At 37.2% G+C, this 24,422-nt stretch overlaps 1 protein-coding gene across 1 annotated transcript; it reads right to left on the reverse strand.

Moving 5' to 3' along the window:
• Positions 1 to 1,287: 1,287 nt before the first annotated feature.
• Positions 1,288 to 2,256, reverse strand: LOC149210706 (non-specific lipid transfer protein GPI-anchored 16-like). Its single transcript, XM_089394474.1, has 2 exons — positions 1,825 to 2,256; positions 1,288 to 1,725 (listed from the first exon to the last, which is right to left on the reverse strand). The coding sequence occupies exons 1-2, from the start codon at positions 2,192 to 2,194 to the stop codon at positions 1,517 to 1,519; spliced, it is 579 nt and encodes a 192-aa protein (XP_089250600.1). The 5' UTR covers positions 2,195 to 2,256; the 3' UTR covers positions 1,288 to 1,516.
• Between the last annotated feature and the right edge of the window lie 22,166 nt (positions 2,257 to 24,422).

Consider the following 24,422-nt stretch of genomic DNA (forward strand, 5'->3'; position numbering starts at 1 on the left):
TTTATAGAGCCACACACTTTACATATATCAGATTTTAGACAGTTTCTCTCATTAAACGACCTTGCACACTTTATAAGGTCGTACGCACTTTACGGGCATCAAATGTAACAGCTTGCCCGCTCTTATACAAAGGTGAAGTGAGAGATTAAGCCAAAGGCAATAATTTACTTTTGGGTTAAAACCTGTTTTTAAAATTACAAATTTATCAAATATTTATGTTTCATTATATTCATAGATTTTAAATGCTATAATATATATTATATTTCAATTTATTTTTTAAAAAATAATGATATTATTTAAAAAATAAACTCACAATATCATGTTTCTGTTAAATGAATTCAAGCTATAAAAATAAATCAATTTATATCTCAATTAACATTAATCCCAAAACAAAACGGGAAAACAAATTTAAAATATTATTTTTTATTTAAAAAATCAATAATATATTATGGCGAAATTATTGTACTATTTATAAATATACTTTGAAACAACTAGTTATTGTATTATTTCCAGGAATACTTTGAATCAAAATTTTAAACTATTTTGATGAATGCAGACAGATCTTTTTTCAATGGTGAATGTAGTGTATTGTTGAACAGATCTTTTTCAATGGTGAATGTACTGTATTGTTGAACAAATCATTTTTCAATTCAACAATGGGCTTCAGGCTTCCATTCGAAATCCACCTTTGTAAAAATTATACTATCTCCATACATATAATTTAAATCAATCTTTACAAATCCTCAGGAAAGTCGAGGCTTCCGGAATAATTTAAATCAATCTTTACACAATCTCCATGAGAATCAAGGTTTTCATTCTGGATTGAGAAAAGAAACCACCTTTCTGAAAACTATACGATCTCAAAAGACAAACCATCATGGTGATGGTAGTAGATGCATAGTTTTTCATTTCAATATTTCGGCCAACGCTCCCAACTTTGTAATGAAAGAGAACATGATAATTATATAAAAATGTTTAAATTTCTATCTAAACCCAAAAACCAAAAGAAATAAACCTTTCTTAAATAAACGATAGACAAAGTTGAAGAAAAAACCGTACGTTCTTAAATAAATGACAGACAAAGTTGGTGAAAAACCATATAAATGCTTTCCAAATGATTGGGTTGTATTCAAGATTGTAAAGTCATGGACATTTGGAAAGTATAAATGTTTCATGCAATTTAGAACAAGGCCATGCACATAATAAACAATAAATTATTCTATAGTTTAAATTCTGGAAAAAAATTATAATAAAATATAATGACGAACGATAAAAGGAGATCATGACTAAATATAATTTGACAACATACATTGAAGAAATAAAAGAATAAACAGAGAAACAGGTGCATCTGTATCAAGAAATAAAACCCTAATCACATCTAACAACATTGACACGGTCACTAATTTTCAGACATATTATCCACTCCAGAAGATGAAAGAATTCAAATGAATAGACTGCAGGGCTGAAACAAGGCAGTTCTGCATCTAACGCCTAACCGGATGTCACTACAAAATCATTAAGAGGACAGAAGTCCGGCTAAAATCGCCGCCAAAATGATCCCAACGTGATTATAAATAGCGCCCACAGATCCTTCGTTGGGAGAGGAACTCGTTCCCGGTGTGGCCGTACTATTTGTACCACTGGAGTTTGTTGGAGGAACGCCCTTTGGCGGAGGAGACGCAGAGCCTGGTGCTGTTACAGGAGCAGCAACGGGAATACCAATAGCTGCCGGAAAACCAAAAAATTAAACCAGAAATAAGCAACTTACCGTCCGGAATATCAGAAAAAACACCCGCAGAAACAGAGTTAGTAGAAATCTCTTACCGTTGCATTCACTGAGAGGCGGAGTGGTGACTTTGCATGAGCTTGACATGGCCAGGGCTCGCTTCTGGTCGATCGGCTGACCTAACGGATTGTTACTGGTAAAAAGCTCACAGAGACACACAACGTCATTAGTAACGACGGATTTGAGGGCGGTGCAGCAATTTTTGGCCGGTTGCTTGTCGGTTCCCATGATGAAATTGAGACATGGCGATAAATTCATAAGAGTATTCGAACAGGTTCCACCAAGAGACGGAGCTGCAGCCGGAGCCGGAGCGGGAGCCGCGGCCAGAGCAGCGGCGAGGTTAGTTACCGTCAAGAAAATCAGTAACACGCTCGTCACGGCACTTGACGGAATTCTTGTTTCTGCCATTTCTTTCTCCTGCTGTAGCTACGAGCACAAGAATCGGTAAAGTGTTGTTTCAGGAAGAGAGTGGCGGGCTTTAAGGCGGTTTTTTGAGATAAGAGGCAGATCAAGTGTCAGAGCTGCATTTACTGAGATATTTAAAGTGGGCTTTGTTTTGGTGAAATTTACAGACTGTATTGACAGATGGTAGGAAGAGGTTATACTTTTATTGCTGTTTGGGTTGTGTGTGTATTTAATGAGGGCTTGAATGCTCCGTGGATTTCGCGATCGTGAACGGCTCTTGCATTAAACTTTTGTGGAGACTTTTAACTTTACAGATCGTCCACGTGGCTTAGCATGCACCCACCCACGTTCAAGAGGCTGTGAGTCTTCATTGTCCGTTGGCAAATTAAAAGCACTTGCAGATTTGTAATTTTCTTTTCCTCCCAAAACAGTCAAAGAAGGGTAGGAAAACTATAAGTGCTTTGGCTCTAGCTTGCGTAGAACACAAGATTTCTTACGTGGTTGGACCATTTAGTGAAAATTATTTGGATTTCTCTCAATTTTTTGAAGTAGTCAAAAGCAGTAAAAGTGCAAGAATACTGAAGGATGTTCAACTTAAGATTTTTACACATAATTATAACGTTAAATATAAATCAGCATACATATAATTATATTATTAAATATAAACTAACACAATTACATTAATAAATATCATTAGTATGAACTAATTATATAGTCACATACATAACTACGTTCGAAATAATATAAATCTAAAATTAATAATAATATTAATAAAAAATAACAATAATAATATTACAAAATGGTTAATAAAGTATATTTGGATTTTTCCGAGATTTTGTGTTTCTTTCTCAAAAATAATAAAAATGCAATAAGTGTTTTGCTTTGCAAAACACAATCTTCACATTTTCGCCATTTGATTATATCATTGAATACAAATAAAAGTTAGGTAAATTAAAATAAATGAATGTTATAAGGAAATATCTTTGGATTCATTGTTAATAAATGGGTTACTGGAAATATGTTTGGATTTTTTGTTCTTTTAATAAGTACTAAAAGATTAAAGTTTTTTTCGGAGACACCATGTAAAGATTTTTCTATATAGTTACATTAGGGTTAGATATTCCATTTGAGAATTTGTGACAACATATTTAATAAAAATAAATTCAAGTGTGCATTTATTAATTATTTTTTAGTTTAGGTATCTAATATATAGTAAAAATAACAATAAAATATATCAAGGTAAGATTATTTTATTGTTTTTTTGGAATGGAAATAATGCAAGTATAAAAGGAGAAGGCATTTTTTAGAGTTATTTGAGATGGTCTAATAAGTTGTTAAAACACTAAATCCCCTCTATTATGGTTTTTATTGATTTTTCTATGAGATCCCACATTCATTCTTGGAATATGTTATGGAGGTGAATGTCTGAAGAGAGATTTGGCTCAGCCATTCTACAGTCAGGTGGAACTTGGAAGTCCCATCCCAGATTTGGATTTTGCATCATTAATGAAAGGTTATTTCTCCTGGTATTTATATGAGTATTATGGTGGATTATATGTGATGTATATGGTTATGGTTTCATTGATATTTTTGTCCCTATTATGTTAGTTATTTACATGTTTTATGACAGTAGCCATGAGTGGCTCTCATCATGTTCTTCCTTGTTATTGAATGATCAATGTATCTATGACCTAATGGATGAAATGAAAGCTAATGTGATAAGGAGACAATGCTTAATAGTGAATCTCATATAAGTATGGGACCCCTATGCACAAATCTATTATTTACTCATGTAGGTTGCATGTTTACTAAGTGTTTGACAAAATTCTTGTCATGGCTAGTAGGGGTCTAGTCAATGTCTTGAACAAGTATTTGCTTTAGTACTATCATTTCCATGTTATTTTACTGATTTGAATAGATGGTTAAATTATGGGCAATGACTTGGGCTCTAGGCTTGAAAAAGTGGCTCAAATCCTGGAGTCGTTGGCATAACACTGAAAAATTGGGTCTCTAGTCACTAGCAGGCAAGCCTGTGAGAGCTACTATAGGGTTATAGTCACATGCATGCCTTCTCATGGGAGCGAATTTGGGTTTAATTAATCTAAATGCTAGGTTAACTCAAGGTTTGGGCATATGGAGTGTAGATTAGTTATTGGGGGTCCTGAAGAACCTGAGGGAGGTCTGTGTGTTATGTTTATCTCAATTCCATTTCCTTAAGGTCACCTAGGAGGTTGAATCATATCATAGTAGCCTCTCGTCGCATGTTTGCCCCGGGTAGCTAGTTGCTTGGGTAGATGTGGGAGAATGGTGTTACAAAGGAGTTTCTGTGTAACCTAAAAAAACCCCCAACTCTCCTACCAGCTCAAGATTCTTCCTTTATTCTTTAGACATGGCAGTAAACAGAGGCTCCAAAAATCCTGAAGTGCAACACATCCGAATTTCTCCCAAAGAAAGCCTCCTCTGGTGTAATCATACCAAGAATCCAACAAGGACCTTGGTAATATAATTAGATTGTTGTGTTGCATGCCTCTGCCCACAAATGTAGTGGTAGGTCTTGGTCATGCATCATAGCCCTTGTATCTCCCACAATTCTACAGTTCTTTCTCTCAGCTACCCCATTTTATTGTGGGTTTTAGGGTGTTGTCAACTCTCTTAGAATGCCTTCTTTCACACTGAAACTCTTGAATTCATTCGAAACATACTCACCTCCATTATCACTCCTAAGAGCCTTCACCTTCTTATTGGTTTCTTTCTCAAATAGTGCCTTGAATCCAACACTTCCTTGAGAAGTCATCAATAAAAATGACAAAATATTTGTGTCTGGCAGTGGAAGCTTTCAAGAAAGGTCCACATACATCAGAGTGGATCCTTTCCAAGTTTGCATGTGCTTTGTTGTCCTGATCATGGAATGTGGATTTTGTGTACTTCCCCAAGGTACATCCTTTGCATACATCCTACTGCTCAAGTGATCCTTTAGGGAGGCCAATGGTTATTTGTTGCATAATCTTCAAGGCTCCATGATGCAAATGGCCAAGTCTTTTGTGCCAAATTTCACCAACATTGCGGCTATACACTTTCTCCGCCTTATTGCTTAATGCAGCAAAATCTTCCACATCTAGTGTATATAGGTTCTTCACACGAACCCTGGTCTGCTTCACTTGTCTTGTGGCTATGTCTCTCAAGAGTGCTTTTCCTTTGTTGAAGATCACATCATAACCATGGTCTTCCAAAACTGCAATAGAGATGATATTTTTTCTTTAGGCCCAGAATGAACATGACATCCTTGAGTCTCGGAGGGGAGCCCGACTCCCTCTGCAAGGTGATTGTACCAATCCCGATTGCGTTGTACCTTTCATCGTCCCCTATCTCAATGTGAATTTGGAGATATTTCTCCTCCAAGTCACTGAAAAACTGTCTACACCTTGTCATGTGGAACCATGCACCTGAGTCTAAGTACCACACACTTCCCATCACTATGTTGGTCATGCATGTGATAAGGGTGAAGTCAAGCTCGAACTTTGAAGCCAAGGCTTCACTACTTCTCCTCCTAAGTTCTTCTTGATCGGGTTTTTGTGTGGACACTTTGTGGCACAATGCTTGAATTCATGACAATTGAAGCATTTAATTTTGGACAAATATTTCTTCTTGCCCCCTTGGTTGGATTCTGGTTTGGTTTGAGAATTCTTCCCTTGCTTTAGTGCATGTAATATTGCCAACATTTCCTTGTCATAAATAGGTTTGTCTAAATACTTTCCCTTTATTGGATGACTTTCAAAAGCAATGGATCTTCCTTCTTGCCTTAAAACAACACCAATTCGATTTCCTGAGGCATCACATTACACAATAAAGGTTTTTGTGAATTCTGGCATAGTTAAGACCAGTGCTTGGCACATTGCCTCTTTAAAATGTTCAAAGGCCTTACTTGCTTCTTGAGTACAAGAAAATGCATATTTCTTCAATAACATTGTTAGAGGTGCTGCTATTCTCCCATAATTATTAACAAACTTGCAATAATACCTTGTCAACCCAAGAAATCCTTGAAGATGCTTTATAGTTGTGGGGATTTTTCATTCCTTCATGGATTTAATTTTGTTAGGGTCTACCTTAACATCCTCATGAGATACGATATGACCCAAATATTCGACCTCCTATACTCCAAAGAAACATTTGGAGGATTTTGCATATGATTGTTTCTCCTCTAATAGTTTGAGCACCTTGTCAACATGTTGAACATAATCCTTCCAAGACTACTTGTAGATTAGTATATCATCAAAAAATACTAACACAAATTTTCTAAGGAAGGGTTTTAAAATGGAATTCATCAAACTTTGAAATGTGGAAGGTGTATTAGTAAAGCCAAAAGGTATGACCAAAAATTCATAATGACCCTCATGAGTTTTGAATGTTGTTTTCTGAATGTCTTCAGTCTTCATTCTAATTTGATGATATCCTGAACAAAAATCCAACTCAGTGAAGTAAATTGCTCCATGTAATTCATCCAACAATTAATCAATGACAGAAATGGGATATTTATCTTTAATAGTGAGATTGTTGAGCTCCCTATAATCTAGACACATACATTATGATCCATACTTCTTGTATGTAACAACCATGGTGAAAATTCCATGTAATAAAAGTTAATAAAGGTAAAATAAGACCATGATTAAGGGACACTTATTCCAAGTTGAATGTTGGGCAAAGATATCCTAGTGGGCATCACTGGATGTGTGTTTTGGCTAAGGGAAATTGGCAAAGGCCAAGGCAAATGCATTAAAAGGAAAAAAGCATTTTTGGCACATTTATTTATGAAAATAAAGGAAATTAGGAGAAAAGTAAGGTGAAAGGTCACAGGTTGCATGTGAGGAGGAAATCAAAGGAAAATAATGGAAAATGAAGAAAATAGAGGCCTCATTAATAAAAAGGCTTTTGAGGATCAGTTGGTAACCTTTCATTAGTTCAATTTTGGATCTCTCTCATTATTCTCTCTCTCTCTCTCACTCTTGGTCACTTAGAGTTTTCTTGGAGCACTCTAGCTTTGGATCAAGGAAGGAAAAGCAAGTAAATGGAAAGGAAGGAAAGCAAGGATCAAGGAAGAAGAGTAGGATCAGGCAGCTTCAATAAGAATACTTGCAGGTAACCTTTTTCATGTGTGATTTCCTATTTGGTTTGGACATGCATGGCTTTACATGTTGGTGTATGGTTCTCTTGTTGTCGGTGGCATGGTTTTGTTGGGTTATGATAGTCGTTTTCAACATAGCCTTGCATTTTTCTGGATGCCATGGTGTTGGGATGTTTATTTTGGTTTTGATCTTTGGTTTGATAGATGGATTTCAAAATATGGGGCGAAGGTGGTCTCAAGTTTCGTTCCCAAAGGCCTAGGAATCCCTTTACCAGTTTTGGTGGGATACACAGTAAAGCATAAGGGAGAAGTCTCAGTTTAGGGCCTAGTGATCTGGGTTTGGATTGCGGTAAAGCCTAAGAGGTTGGTCTCAGTTTAGGGACTAGTGATCTAGGATTGGATTATGGTAAATCCTGAGAAACCAGGACATGAAAAATTCCTCAGCTAGTGATTGATTCCAGTTGGCATTCCAAGTTTGGTTTAGTTGTGATCAGAGAACCGATTTTGGTGTGATCATGGTTTAGTGAGGGTGGAGGTGGTTTAACCTCTGGATTCCCTTGGTTGTTCTATGAGATCCCACATTCATGCTTGGAATATGGCACGGGGGTGACTGGCTAAAAGAGATATTTGGTTCAGCTATGTGTATGGTCTGGTGGTACGTGGAAGTCCCGAGCCTAGTCATATTTGCCTATGATTAATAAAAGCTAAGTTATCTTACTTTTCACTGGTTTATATGTGGATTTAATGGCTGTCATTTCTCTTATATTTATATGGTTTTATGTTGGTTATAAGCATGGTTAATTTACTGGTTCATGTCATGGTTATTTCAAGTAGTTACTTTTAATTGTTACATGGATGGATGCAAGACCCAATTGATGATATATTAGTTCAATGGAGAAGGAGGTAATCCTTCTGGTTACATTTCATAAGTTCTTTCAGTCATTTATGCTATGTCTGGTATCCTAGACCTATAGGTTGCAATGATGCCAAGTGTTTGACAGAATGTTAGTCCGGGTTGGGGATGCTCAGGCGTAGTCCTAAGGTTGATTTTTTATTTGTTTATATTACCATCATGTCTTTGATGGATTTTGAAGGTTATAACAAGTTCTGTGCAAAGCTTGGGATTTTGGGCTAGAAAAGTGGTTCAAATCTTGAGGATGCTGGCATAGAACTGTTGAAAAAAGTCCAGGGATGATAGCACACAGGCTTATGAGAGCGACTTTGGCTTCTGGTCACTATCTTGCCTATAGCATGAAAGAGACCAAGGCTAAAAGGCTTAAATCATCAGTGGAACTTTGGGACAAGATGTCTGAGTGGTTGACATGTCTTCTGAGGGTGTTGTTGCTGATGTGGAAGGGTTTGTTTAAGGTGTTCCATCGATTCCATTTCCTTAAGGTCACCAAGGAAGTTGAATCCCTTATAGTAGCCTCTCTCATCGCATGTTTACCTCGACTGGTTAGTTGCTTAGGTAGACCTGGGAGGAGGGGGTGTTACAGTTTGGTATCAGAGAGTCGTTGTACTCTCCTTGTGTGAAGGTGCTCAGTCATGCATGCATCTCAGTTGCATGTGTGTCTCTTACACTTGCATTCTGTGTGCTTGTTACATTGAATCATGTTGATCATGATTGTAGTAAGGTTATCACGAGGAGCTTGATGTGATTTTGTGGGATTCCTCGTAGGAAGTATATGATTGGTTGCATATGGTTATATGTCACTTACATGTTGATTATATGTTGCTTGACTACATCCTTGTATATCAGGTGCATCCTAGAATGTTTTGATTACATGTATCAGTCTTGTAGGCTGATTACAAGAATTGATCGCTTATGCCAGACTGCATGCGTTCATACAATATGTGTAGTTGATTAGGCATTGCTTATGCATGTTGATAGTTACATGTGGCAATGTGTGAAATGGAGTAATGGTTTTTGTCATGCATGAGGTTATAACATGCATTTTTCATATGGCCTTGCATTGATGACTGGACCCTAGCTAGAATGGTGTTTATGCATTGATACACTTTTTTCAATATATATCTATATGTTGTTATGATTCTGTTATACATGTATCACGTTGCTTTGATGATCTTGCAGACAAGGTATCCTCCCCGAATTATGATAAGGTATGTTGGTTTATTGTGATTTGGTTTAGCTAACATAGTATGCCTTGCAGGAAAGAGATCAAATGGCTAGCAAGGTGGTAGACTACATAGAATCTCCCTATGCATCAGATGGGCAACGTGGTGTGGGGCACTCTTCTGACTTGGCAGACACATTGAGAAGCCAAAAGGAAGAAATAAGGAGTTGCAAAGTAGACAATGAAAAAATCATGCAAGAAAAAGAGAAACAAGCAGAGGTGAATGCGATACTAGTTAAGAGTTTGTCATATTTGCAGCGACAGGGAGCACTTCGGTTCAGCCATGGACATGAGTACATAACTAATGTGGCATATGGTAGTAGGTATCCTAGTAGACATAGGTCAGATAGATCTGACATGATTAGAGATGGTAGGTTGTTGGGCACTTCGGATAGGAGAGGTGATCAACACAAGTATTATTCCAGTTCTGGTTCTAGTAGGCATCATGATCGTCATCATTATCATCCTTAGAGGAGGAGTGATAGGGGATACTTTCTAGATGAGTTTAAGAAATCAAAGCCACCTACCTTTGATAAAGAGATGAAAAAATCACAGTATGCATAAGCATGGTTGCTTGGTATGAAGAAATTCTTTCGATTGCATGATTATTTAGAAAAACGAAAGTAAAGATAGCCACTTTCAGTCTCAAAGGTAAAGCAAATATTTGGTGGGAAGATGTGAAGAATGTCAAAGGTATACATGAGGAAGATTTGACTTGGCATGTGTTTGAAAGGCTCTTCAAGAAGAAGTACTTGTCGGAAAGGTACTATGATGACAAAGCTAAGGAGTTTTATGAGTTGTAGATGGGTTCTATGACAAATGACGAGTATACTAGCATATTTTTGGAGTTGTTGAGATATGTGCCTTGCCTCAGGGAGGAGAAGGCCAAGGTTCAGAGATTCACCAGTGGATTTCCAATAGCATATAGAGACCAAATTGAGTTCAATGAGCCTATATCATTGGAGGAGCCCATCTGAAAGTGGAAACATTGTTATGAGTAGTTGAAGCGCAAAGTTGAGCCTAAGCATGACTTGAAAAGAAATGGGAAAGCTAAAGGAAAATGGCCACCAAAGAGAGGAAGACCTCAAGATGCAAGTGAGAAAGAAAATGCAGTTCCTTATAAGAGATTCAATACAACTGTGAAAGGACGTGGAAAGCAACAAGCTAGAGGCAGTGGTAGGGAACCATTTCAGTGTTGGATATGTGGTAAAGATCATCATAAGAGGGATTGTCTGCAATATCAAATTTGTGGTAGACCCCATATCTACAATGCTCAGGAGGCGCATATAGTTGGTGATTTTGGTCATAACATTCCTTGTATCTATGTAGTTGTGGACAACAGGTAGGCAAACCATCAGGCATTGATCATTGAGATGGACAGTAGGCTTTGTGATCAAGTTGTTTCTATTTTGATTGATCCTAGATCAAACTATAGTTATATTAATCTTGACCTCGTGGATAAGTGTGGTTTGAGAAAATAAGTGCATGCAGAATCTTGGTTGGTATAGTTGGTTACAAGTACTAAGAAGAGAGTTCACGATTGGGTGAGAGCTTTTGAATTTGAGTTAAGTGGTATGCCTATAGTAGCACACTTGAATGTATTTCCATTGGGATCATATAGTATGCTTTTGGGTATGGATTGGCTATACCTTCACAAAACCAAAGTGGATTTCTTTGACAAGGCCATTGAGTGTGTGGATGATAGTGGGGAAAAGAGGACTTTGCAGGGAAAGAAGAAGCCTACATTAGTGAGGATGGTTAATTCTATGTAGGCTAAGCGTAGTTGTAGAAAATTTTGTGTGATGTTTGCAGTAAACATTTCTAGTGACAAGGGTAAGGAGGTTGAGGATGTAGATGTGTTAAGCAGGTACCTAGTTTTGTATCAGTTTCAGGATGTATTTCCTGAGTACATTACAAAGCTTCCACCTCATAGGGAGGTAGAGTTTTCTATTGAATTGGTGTTAGGGGAAGCTCCAGCATCAAAGCACCGCACAGGATGAGCACACCTTATTTGGTTGAGTTAAATTTTCTTTCATGATCTTATAGACAAGGTATCCTCCCTGAATTATGCTAAGGTACGTTGGTTTATTGTGATTTGGTTTAGATGGCATAGTATGCCTTGCAGGAAAGAGATCAGATGGCTAGTAAGGTTGTAGACTACATAGAATATCCGTATGCATCAGATGGGAAGCGTGGTGTGGAGCACTCTTTTGACTTGGCAGACACATTGAGAAGCAAATGGAAGAAACAAGGAGTTGCAAAGCAGACAACGAAAAAATCATGCAAGCACAAGAGAAACAAGAAGAGGTGAATGTGATACTACTTCAGAGTTTGTCATATTTGCAGTGACAGGGAGAACTTTGGATCAGCCATAGACATGAGGACATAACTAATGTGGCATATGGTAGTAGGTATCCTAGTAGACACAAGTCAGATAAATATGACATGATCAGAGATGGCAGGTTGTTGGACACTCTGGATAAGGGAGGTGATCGACATAGGTATTATTCCAGTTCTGGTTCTAATATGCATCATGATCGTCATCTTTATCATCCTTACAGGAGGAGTGACAGGGGATACTTTCCAGATGAGTTTAAGAAATCAAAGCCACCTACCTTTGACAGAGAGATGAAGAAATCACAGGATGCATAAGCATGGTTTCTTGGTATGAAGAAATTCTTCCGATTGCATGCTTATTCAGAAAACACGAAAGTAAAGATAACCACTTTCTGTATCAAAGGTAAAGCGGGTAATTGGTGGGAAGATGTGAAGAATGTCAAAGGTATACATGAGGAAGATTTGACTTGGCATACGTCTGAAAGGATCTTCAAGAAGAAGTACTTATCGAAAAGGTACTATGATGATAGAGCTAAGGAGTTTTATGAGTTGCAGATGGTTTCTATGAAAAATGACGAGTATACTAGCATATTTTTGGAGTTGTTGAGATATGTGCCTTGCCTCAGAGAGGAGAAGGAGAAGGTTCAAAGATTCATCAATGGATTGCCAATAACATATAGAGACTAAATTGAGTTCAATGAACCTAGATCATTGGAGGAGCCCATTTGGAAGTTGAAACATTTTTAACAGTAGTTGAAGCGCAAAGTTGAGCCTAAGCATGACTTGAAAAGAAATGAGAAAGCTAAAGGAAAATGGCCACCAAAGAGAGGAAGACCTCAAGATGCAAGTGAGAAAGAAAATGCAGTTACTTACAAGAGATTCAATACGACTATGAAAGGACGTGGAGAGAAACAAGCTAGAGGTGGTGGCATGGAACCATTACAGTGTTGTATATGTGGTAAGGATCATCGTAAGAGGTATTGTCTACAGTATCAAAGTTGTGGTAGACTCGAGATCTACAATGCTCAGGAGGTGCACACAGTTCGTGATTTTGGTCATAACATTCCCTAGATCTATGTAGTTGTGGACAATAGGTAGGAAAACCATCAGGCATCGATCATTGAGATGGAAAGTAAGCTTTCTGATCAAGTTGTTTCTATTTTTATTAATCCTGAATCAAACTATAGTTATATTAATCTTGACTTGGTCGATAAGTGTGGTTTGAGAAAAGAAGTGCATGAAGAATCTTGGTTGGTACAGTTGGCTACATGTACGAAGAAGAGAGTTCACCATTGGGTGAGAGCTTTTGAATTTGAGTTAACTGGTATGCCTATAGCAACACACTTGAATGCATTTCCATTGGGATCATATAATATGATTTTGGGTATCGATTGGCTATACCTTCACAAAACCAAAGTGGATTTATTTAATAAGGCCATTGAGTGTATGGATGATAGTGGGGAAAAGAGGAATTTACAGGGAAATAAGAAGCCTAAATCAATGAGGATGGTGACCGCTATGTAGGATAAGCATAGTTGCAGAAACATTTGTGTGATGTTTGCAATACACATTTCTAGTGACAAGGGTAAGGAGGTTGAGGATGCAGATGTGTTAATTAGGTACCCAATTTTGTAGTATTTTCAAGATGTATTTCCTGAGGACATTACAAAGCTTCCATCTCACAAAGAGGTAGAGTTTTCTATTGAGTTGGTGTGAGGGGTATCTCCAACATCAAAAGAACCGTACAGGATGAGCACACCTGATTTGGTTGAGTTAAAGTTGCAGTTGAAGGAAATGTTGGACAAGGGGTAAATTAGGCCAAGTGTATCGCCTTGGGGTGCACCGGTGTCTTTTGTGAAGAAGAAATATGGTACTCTCAAATTGTGCATTAATTACAAGTAGCTGAATAAAGTAACGAACAAGAACACGTACCCATTTATGAGGATTGATGATTTGTTTGATAATTTGAATTGAGCAATTGAATTGAGCAGTACTGTTCTCTAAGATCAACTTGAGATCGGGCTACCATCAGGTACGCATCAAGGAAGAGGATATCTTCAAGGATGCGTTCAAGACTAGGTATGGGCATTATGATTTTATTGTTGTTCCATTCGGCTTGACTAATTCTCCAGTTACATTCAAGTGTTTGATGAATAGTTTGTTGTGTCCTTATCTAGACAAGTTTGTTATTATATTCATTGATGACATACTGGTATATTATAAGAATGAGGAAGAACATGCCAATAATTTAGCAATAGTGTTGAGATTTCTAAAAGAGCATCAATTGTATGCTAAACTTATCAAGTGTAGCTTCTTTTAGACTGAGGTACATTACTTAGGGCATGTTGTCTCCAAGGATGAAATAACAGTTGATATAGAAAAGATAAGGGCCATCATGGAGTGGGCAGATCCTAAGAATGTGGATGAGGTGAGATCATTTATGGAATTGGCAGGTTACTACAAGAGGTTCATCAGGAACTTCTTATGCATTGCATATCCTATCACATCATTGCAGCAGAAAGGTAAGAAGTTCGAATAGACAGAAGAATGTGAGGCTAGTTTTTAGAAGCTTAAGCAGTTGTTGACACATGCACCAGTGCTAAAGATTGCAAATCTGGACAAGGAGTTTGTAGTGTGTATAGATGCTTGCAAGAAAGGACTTGGTGGATTTCTCATGCAAGAAGGACAGGTAGTGTGCTATGAGTCATGGAAAATGAATGAGCATGAGCAGAAGTACCCAACACACAATATTGAGCTAGCACCAATTATACCTGCATTTAAGATGTGGAGACACTATCTTCTTGGTAGGATGTTTACATTGATGAGTGATCACAATGGGTTGAGGCATTTGTTTGATCGACCAAATCTAAATTCCAGGTAAGCTAGATGGTTGGCTACCCTCAGTGAGTTAGACTTTGAGATCAGGTACATTAAAGGGGAGGAGAACCGGGTTGCATATTCTCTTAGCGAGAAGGTACAGGAAAATCATATAGTAGCTATGATATCTTATGGGACAAAGTTATAAGACATGATCTTGCAGGGAGGACAACGAGACGACAAATAAATGTAAATCATGTACAGGTTACAATAGAGCACATGTACAGGTATAGGTACAGGTGTAGGTACAGGTGATCGAGATGTAGACTATCATCTCACGATAGATGGTTTGGTGAGATTTAGAGACAAGATCTATGTACCGAATTGTAGTGAGCTCAAGAAGCTTAACTTGAGGGAGTTTCACACCAAGCCATACTTGGGTCATCCAGGATATTAGAAGATGTTGACGGTGGTGAATAAGATCTACTATTGGCTGAATTTAAAGAAGGAAGTGGCAGAGTTCGTGGCTAGATGTTTAGATTGTCAGTAGGTCAAGGTGTAATCTAAGCATCTAGGTGGTTTACTACAACCTATAGCAATTTTAGAATGGAAATGGGAGGTCATTTCCATGGATTTCATTACAAGTCTTCCAAGGATAGTAAAGCAGCATGACTCTATTATGGTCATGGTTGACAGGTTGAGAAAGGTAGCTCACTTCATTCCAGTGAAGACTGCATATTCAACTAGTGAGGTAGAACAGGTGTTCATCATAGAGATAGTGAGACTTCATGGTGTTTCAAAGAAGATTGTGTCGGACAGGGATGCAAAGTTAACTTCAAAGTTTTGGAAGGAGTTATTTATAGGTTTTGGTACAAAGTTGGCCTTTAGTACAACTTAGCATCCATAGACAGATGGATAAATAGAGAGGGTCAATAGGATCTTGGAGGATATGTTGAGGATGTACGTGATGCACCAACAAAAGAAATGGGAGGAGTATCTTCCATTGGTTGAGTTCACATACAACAATGGTTATCGGGAGTCATTAAGGATGATTCATTTCGAGGCATTGTATGGGTAGAGTTGTAACACTCCCATCAGCTGGAGCGATCCAATGAATAGGGTACTTATTAGACCGAACATGTTGGCAGACATGGAGTAGGAAATGCAGGTTATAAAGAAGAATCTAAAGTAAACACAGGATAGATAGAAGAGTTATGTGGATTAGCACAGGGTGTTCAAGGAGTTTCAGGTTGGGGATCCTGTGTATTTTTACATCAAGCCAAAGAAAATATCTTTAAGGATTGGTTCATGTGCCAAGTTGTTACCACGATATTGTAGGCCTTTTGAGATTCTTGAGAGGAATGGACTAGTGGCATATCGAATTTCACTGCCTCCAACAATGAAAGTCCATGATGTTTTCCATATTTCATTTCTTAAGAAGTATATAAAGGATGTTGATTGTGTTATTGATTGGTATGTATATTTTCCTATAGATTCACAGCTCATGTAATTTCCTAAAACGCGAGACAAGAATCTACTCTACTCTCAAACGACGGAAACCAATGATTGATGAAAACAATAATCAACAAGAGGAAGAACATCAATGGAACATAACACAATATTTATTCGGGGAAAGACACTACTCAAAGCCCCTACTATCTATATTGCATTAATCAGAAATCTTAATGAAAATAAAAAGCTTGTTCTAACTAGACCAATTCCTGCACAAGTATAATCAACTCTGCTCACAACCTAGCTCAAGCCAAACCATAGCCTATTCTACTGCTCTCCAAGCCCCTATTTCCTTGCACAATTCCTAGAGGAATCAACCTCTATTTAATGAGGAAATTCTTCTTCCATAACTGTGCAATCCAAACTTAGGTCCTTCTATGATTGCATGCATGATTTGTACAACTTGGAAAATCATACAACTGATAGTACATTGTCCCTACACTCTAGTCTCAACTGGTTCTTCCTCTAAACTGACATGCATGAGTTTCTCATAAGTGAATATTCAGTTAGTTGGAGTAGCACTGAGGATGCACCAATGCACCAACTCACTACTATACCTCTACTTGTTCCACCAACAGTTAGAACTAGTTTAACTATCTATAGCTCAGTTAGACTGAGTTATCTAATTACAACTGAAATAAACTCAATCTGGACCCCTAAAACTTAGGGATCAAACTTACATGACTTCAGATGGACTTCCAACTAGAAATTCCTAAGTTAACCAATTCAACTTAACTTAGTTAACTATTACAAGTTGCTATGAGAAAAGAATTACAATTTAATTCAAGCATAAATTAAATTAGAATTTCTAGATGTTACTTTTAACATTTCTTGTTGTTATTTTGAACACTCCCTCTCAACAAGAAAGGAATTCAACTCTATCCTGATCCTGAACCTTTGGAATGTTCTGCATGCAACACTTCTCTCTAGTGTTGTTGCTACAACAACTACTGAAACTAAAAAAACATCCAATTGGAATCAGTATGATGCATCTATCACCAAGTCTCTGACTGCTGCTGCCTCTGTTGACTGAAAACTTTGTGCTTTTGTTGACTCTGCCTTCTTGCACTATTGTCAACTCTTATCTGTGCTCTTTAGTATTTGACTTCTCTAGCCTCTGTCACTATGATCTTTGACTACGTCAACCGCCACTGATATGTCCTACTACTATGTACTTTTGGGCTCATGTGGCAAGGTATGGTACAAGAGATAAAACCTCTCAATGGACCCTGCCCAATTTCTTCCCTCTTGGGACTATCACTTCACATCACCCTACCTCACACTTGGAGGTATGGCTGCATGTGCTCCCTTTTCCCACCTGGCTCGAAATCCCCCCTACTAGAGGTCTCTGCATGAGTGGATGCCTCCACTTAGTCTCCTCTATAATTCTCTAATTGTGGCTGCTCAACAATTGTTTGAGACTGCTTTTGAGGCTTCTTTTGGGGGCTGCATGTTGAGAGGTAATTCACTCTCCCTCTCAACCAACAAGTCTCTGACCTTTGCCTTGCTCCTCAAGGTTTTTCATGCATCTTGTACCTCAAGAGCATACAGGTTCTTGGCTTGCACACCAATATGTTTCATCTGTCCCGTCATCACAAAATTTTCTGAAAAAAGAGTTGATTTTAAATTGGCGATATCTCCCTCATCCGAACTCCAATTCAGATGATTTTTTTTTTGAATTTGGATATTTTTCGCAAGGAATATAGATCTGATATTTTTTCAATTTTTTTTCCCGAAAATGTTCAAATCTTCTCTGCAACCTCACCACCCAAAAAAATCATGCTCCGATACCATGTAGATTTTCCTTTAGATTCACAACTCATGTAATTTCCTAAAACACAAGACAAGAATATACTCTACTCTCAAACAACGAAAACCAATGATCAATGAAAATAATAATCAACAAGAGGAAGAACATCAATGGCACATAACACAATATTTATTTGGGGAAAGCCATTGCTCAAAACCCCTACTATGTATATTGCATTAATCAGAAATTTGGGTGAAAATACAAAGCTTGTACTCACTAGAAAAATTCATGCACAAGTATAATAACCTCTCTGCTCACAAGCTAGCTCAAGCCAAACCATACCCTTTTTCCATCTCTCCAAGCCCCTAATTCCTTATGCAATTCCTAGAGGAATTAGCCTCTATTTAGTAAGGAAATCCTTCTTCCAAAACTGCGCAATCCAAACTTAGGTCCTTCTTTGATTGCATGTATGATATGTACAACCCAGAAATCATACAACTGATAGTACATTGTCCTTGCACTCTAGTCTCAACTAGGTCTTCCTTTGAATTGACATGCATGAGTTTCTCATGAGTGAATGTCAGTTAGATGGAGTAGCACTGAGGATGCACAAGCGCACCAACTCACTACTAGACCTCTACTAGTTCCATCAACAATTAGAACTAGTTTAACTGTTTATAACTCAGTCAAACTGAGTTATCTAATTACAACTCAGTCAAACTGAGTTATCTAATTACAACTCAAATAAACTCAATCTAGACCCCTAAAACTTAGGGATCACACTTACATGAATTTTGATAGACTTCCAACTTGAAATTCCTAAGTTAACTAAATTAACTTAAGTTAGTTAACTATTACAAGTTGCTATGAGAAAAAAATTACACTTTAATTCACAATTTAATTCAAGGACAAATTAAATTATAATTTCTAGATGCTATTTTTAACATTTCTTGTTGCTATTTTCAATTTGGTCTGTATTATAGGTGGAGAAAGAAGGAGATTTCCAACTAGAGACTCAATGCATATTGCAATGGAAACATCTCATGCTCAGGAATAGAGCCATAGAGCAATTTAAAGTTTCGTGGAAGCACTTTGGGCCTAAAGAAGCTACATGGGAGATGACGGATCAAATGCATGCCATGTATCCTTCATTGTTTGTCAGTTGAGGCAAAGTATTTTTGGTTTGGTGTTGGTATATGTTTTGATGATGTTTTGGTATATGTATATGGATGTAAATACCGCCATGAGCTAAGTTATAAAGCTCCAATAACTGGTATGGGTGTCATGTTATTATGGTTGTTATAATGTAATGTTGTCATGATGTTTTTCTTTTGAGTAGGTCTTTCATTGTAAATACTGCAACGAGATAATTTATAAAGCTCCATGGGAAGTCTGTTTGATTTTCAATAGTTTTATTGAGGTCATGGTGTGGTTTAACACTGAGGACCGTGTACCCAAGGGGGAGGGCTATGTAATAGCCTTGGTGAAAATTCCATGTAATAAAAGTTAATAAAGGTACAATAAGACCACGGTTAAGGGACACTTATTCCAAGTAGAATGTTGGGCAAAGATATCCTAGTGGGCATCACTGGATGTGTGCTTTGGCTAAGGAAATTTTTCGAAGGCTAAGGCAAAGGCATTAAAAGGAAAAAAGGCATTTTTGGCACATTTATTTATGAAAATAAAGGAAATTAGGAGAAAAGTAAGGTGAAAGATCATAGGTTGTATGTGAGGAGGAATTGAAGGAAAATAATGGAAAATGAAGAAAATAGAGGCGTCATTAATAAAAAAGGCTTCTGAGGATCAATTGGTAACCTTTTTTCAATTCAAGTTTGGATCTCTCTCATTAATCTCTCTCTCACTCTTGGTCACTTAGAGTTTTCTTGGAGCACTCTAGCTTTAGATCAAGGAAGCAAAACCAAGAAAAGGGATAGGAAGGAAAGCAAGGATCAAGGAAGAAGAGCAAGATCATGCAACTTTAGCAGGAATACTTGCATGTAACCTTTTGCATGTGTGATTTCCTAGCTGGTTTGGAAATGCATGACTTTTCATGTTGGTGTATGATTCTCTTGTTGTTAGTGGCATGGTTTTATCAGGTTATGATAGTGGTTTTCATTCTAGCCTTGCCTTTTTCTAGATGCCATGGTGTTGGGATGTTTAGTTTGATTTTGAGCATTGGTTTGCTAGATGGATTTCAGAATCCGGGGTGGAGGTGGTCTCAAGCTTCATTCCTAAAGGCCTAGTAATCCCTTGACCGATTTTGGCAGGATACATGGTAAAGCTAGAGGGACAAGTATCGGTTTAAGGCCTACTGATGCGGGTTTGTATTGCAGTAAAGCCTTATACACTAGTCTCGGTTTAGGCCTAGTGATTGGGATTGGATTGCGGTAAAGCTTGAGAGACAAGGAGATAGAAGATTCCTCAAGGATAGTGATGGATTCGAGATGTCATTACAAGTTCGGTTTGGTTGTGATTGGAGCACCAATTTTGGTGTGATCAAAATTTGGTGAGGGTGGAGGTGGTTTAACCTTTGGATTCCCTTGGTTATTCTGGGATTGGTTGTTCTATGAGATCTCACATTCATGCTTGGAATATGGCACAAGGGTGACTAGCTAAAAGAGAGATTTGGTTCAGCCATGTATATGGTCGGGTGGTACTTGGAAGTCCTGAATCTAGTCGAACTTTCCTATGATTAATAAAATCTATGTTCCCTTACTTTTGCACTGGTTTATATGTGGATTTAATTGCTGTCGTATCTCTTATATCTATATGGTTTTATGGTGGTTATAAGCATGGTTAAATGACTGGTTCATGTCATGGTTATTTCATGTAGTTACGTGTAATTATTACATGGATGGATGCAAGACCTAATTGATGATATAATAGTTCAATGGAGAAGGAGGTAATCCTTTTGGTTATGTTTCATGATTTTTTTCAGTGATTTATGCTCTTTCTTGTATCTTAGACCTACAGGTTGCATTGATGCCAAGTGTTTGACAAAATGTCAGTCCTGATTGGGGATGCTCAGGCCTAGTCATGAGGTTTATTTTTTATTTGTTTATATTGTCATCATGTCTTTGATGGATTCTGAAGGTTATAGCAAATTATAGGCAGAGGATGGGATTATGGACTATAAAAGTGGCTCAAATCTCAGGGAAGCTGACACGGGTCTGCTGGAAAAAGTCAAGGGATGCTGGAACATAGGCTTGTGAGAGTGACTTTGGCTTATGGTCACAATGTTACCTATAGCATGAGAGCAACTAGGGGTTAAAAGTCTTAAATCATCAGTGGGACTCAGGGATAGGATGTCTGAATGGGTGACATGTCTTTTGAGGGTGTTATTGCTGACGTGGAAGAGTTTGTTTAATGTGTTTCATTGATTCCATTTCCTTAAGGTCACCAAGGAAGGTGAATCCCTTATAGCAGCCTCTCTCATTGCATGTTTTCCCCGGCTGGTCGGCTGCTTGGGTAGACCTGGGAGGAGGGGGTGTTACATTGTGTACGAATACTACTAGAGAAGAGAAAGAAACTTGACTAGGTTGAATTATACCAGCCTTTAGCATTTCTGCAACCACATGTTCAAATTCACCCTTTTAGGCATAGGGATATCTATTTGATGTTTGGAGGAACATTTCCTGGAATCAAATGAATATTTTGAAGATGATCATGAATAGGTGGGAGGCCTTTGAGAGTCTCAAATACCTTGGAATGATTGCCCAAGAATTTTTGGAAATCTCGAGAAATAGATGATTTCGATGTTTGAACCTCTAGTGAACATAATTGTGCAATTATTCCCCATTATTATTTTTTCAGAAGCTTTGTTAGGCCATTAGAGCTTATTATATTTCCTGGTTTCCCTGTGATACCCCTTAATTCAGCTTCCTTTCCTTCCAAAAAAAAATTCAAGAAAGTTTTTGAAAATTAAAACTTATTGTCCCCAAATATTGTAACCATGAGACTCTTAGTTCAACATCAACACCACCCATTGGAATGGAAAGCATTGGAATATTCAATACATATTATCCCATGGTTAGTTTCATATTATGGTACTTTCCAGAGTAGTTTATAGTTCCTCCATTTGAAACCATTACTTGACACTCTAGTGCTAGATATAGGAATTAATTCAATTCCTTGGCTATCTTACAATCAATAAAATTGTGGTACTACCTGAATCAATCAACACTATTACCTTTTTCTTCTTGATATATCCTTCTATCTTGAGAGTTTGAGGAGTGGTAATTCCGGCCAATGCATTACAAGATATGGTTGGATTCATTTCTTCTTTCTTTGGGGTTGGTTCCTAGCGTATATCTTCCTCTTTTGATGTTTCTTGTTCCTTTTCTTCCTCTTCACAATCTATGTAGAATAATTTCTTCTTGGCACACTTATGACCTTTAGTGTACTTGTTATCAAAATTGTAACAAAGCCCTTTTTCTCTTTTTTTTTTTTTCGTCCAATTGTTGTGGTGTTAACCTTGTAGGTTGTGGAAGGCTAGGAGTAGAAACACTTCCATCTTTATAGTTGTGAGTATTAGACTTCCTTGTTGCCATAATTTTGCTTTCAACTTTTCTTGCCACCCTGAATGCCTTCACCAATGAATCAGGTTCCCAAAGACAAACGTTATTTTGGATTTTATCCTTTAAATTCCCTATGAAGGCATCAATCCTATGCTCCTTTGGAATATTAGTTATCTTGATATTCAATTTTTGGAAGTCCTCAATGTGCTCCACTGTTGAACCCTTTTGTTCGAGATTTATCAATTGGCTAAAGAAGGTGTTTCTCTTTGTATCCTCATAATGCGCTATCATTTCCTCCGTAAAAATTGACCAAGAGACAAGTGGTTTACGAGAAAAAATTCATTGATACCATACAAACTGATTGGGTTCTAAATATAAAGATGCAATGCATACCTTTTGTGTGTGTTGCACATAATGGAGATCAAAATATTGCTCCATTTGTAGTATCTATGTTACTGGATCCTTGCCATCAAACTTCCTCATATTGATATTTGGAATGTGGTGGTTCCTAAAATCAACATTACAGTCTCTAAAATCATAATTAATATTCCTTTTTTTCTCATCATGATTTTCATGGATTACCTTGTCACCATTGGGAAGCCTTTCTTCTAGCAACTTTTCCAAACCTTCCTTCAACCATTTTATATTGAAATTCATAATTACTTCCATGTATGCTTTTAAACCATCATTAAAAACTCCCATGTCCCTTTTTATACAATCTATCTTGACATTCATCATGACTTCCAATTCATTTTTTGTTACTTTTTGAGAGAGTGAAATTTGTTGCACTTGGTCTCGTAATTTTGATATAACATGTTGCATTTCTTCCCCTTCTTCATGCATTATAAAATATCTTTGTGGTTGCTTAATAGGTGTGTCCATTTTTTTGTTTCAAGGAATTTTGAAATCAAACAATGATATATATGCTTCACTATGCCCTTCAAATCAGTTCAAATTGATTTTTCAAACAAAAGGTATGCAAAATTTAAAAAAAGTACACACCCTTTTCATGATTTTTAGGAGCTGGATATTGAAACTATTGTATATCTGTAATTTCATATTTCCAAGATCTAAAATTATGTCCTATGGTATCCTTCTAAAACTTCTTTCCAACACCATAATTTAGACCAAAATTGGATTCTTCAAGATAATGTTATGTCCAATCTCCCATGATGGCTTGATTATGGATTTGTTTAGTAGCATGAACTTGTAAGGAATTCCACATGTCACTATTTAAACCTTCGGTCTTGAAAATGATACAAAAAGAAACTACAGTCTGTGCACTTTTTATGAAATTCAAATATGATGCTTGTAGAGGAAGTTATGATGATTTGCCCAAGGTCACTTGTTTGAGACTAAATTCTATAACATGCAAAAACCCTAACTTCTTCGGACCATATCTCAGAAAATATAGCGAACCAAGATTTGAAATTTTTATAGGACGTTCATCAACATTTTAGCTCCACGTGGTTGCAATTTTAGCTTCTAAACCTTTGTATAAGAAAAATTATAGCAAAAGATCCAATATGGCATATTTGCAACAACGAAACCCTAGAATCCAAAGCTCTGATACCAAATGTTATCCAACCAACTCACAAAGGAGAAGAAAAGATACATAAACAACTTAAAAATTATCCCCTTCAATGGGGGAACCTCCTTTAAATTACATAAATGAACAATTATTTGATGATACAAATGATAATACCTCCTTGGTATATATAAGAGTCTAAGGGGTCACAATATAATGAGAGCCTACATAGCAATAATAATGTAAGGGAACAAAAATAACAATAGTGGGCTTCTATGGGGCACAACAATAGTAACATGGGGGATACATGGGCACAAAAATAACAATATGGGGTTACAATAACAATACAAATAAGAGAGATACACTAATGTTATAGGGACCTAACATGCCTCCATGTGATCCTTCCATGCAATAAATCAGAGTTGCCTTCAAAGACATACTCTGTAGAGATCTTGCTACACTGAACTACAAATCAATCCTCCTAAGAAACAACTTTGAAATTATTGTTCTAATGTG

Source organism: Pinus tabuliformis, chromosome 1_2 (assembly GCF_031772625.1).
Source record: "Pinus tabuliformis cultivar Carrire ecotype Pingquan chromosome 1_2, CPIR1, whole genome shotgun sequence".
Classification (NCBI taxonomy): domain Eukaryota; kingdom Viridiplantae; phylum Streptophyta; class Pinopsida; order Pinales; family Pinaceae; genus Pinus; species Pinus tabuliformis.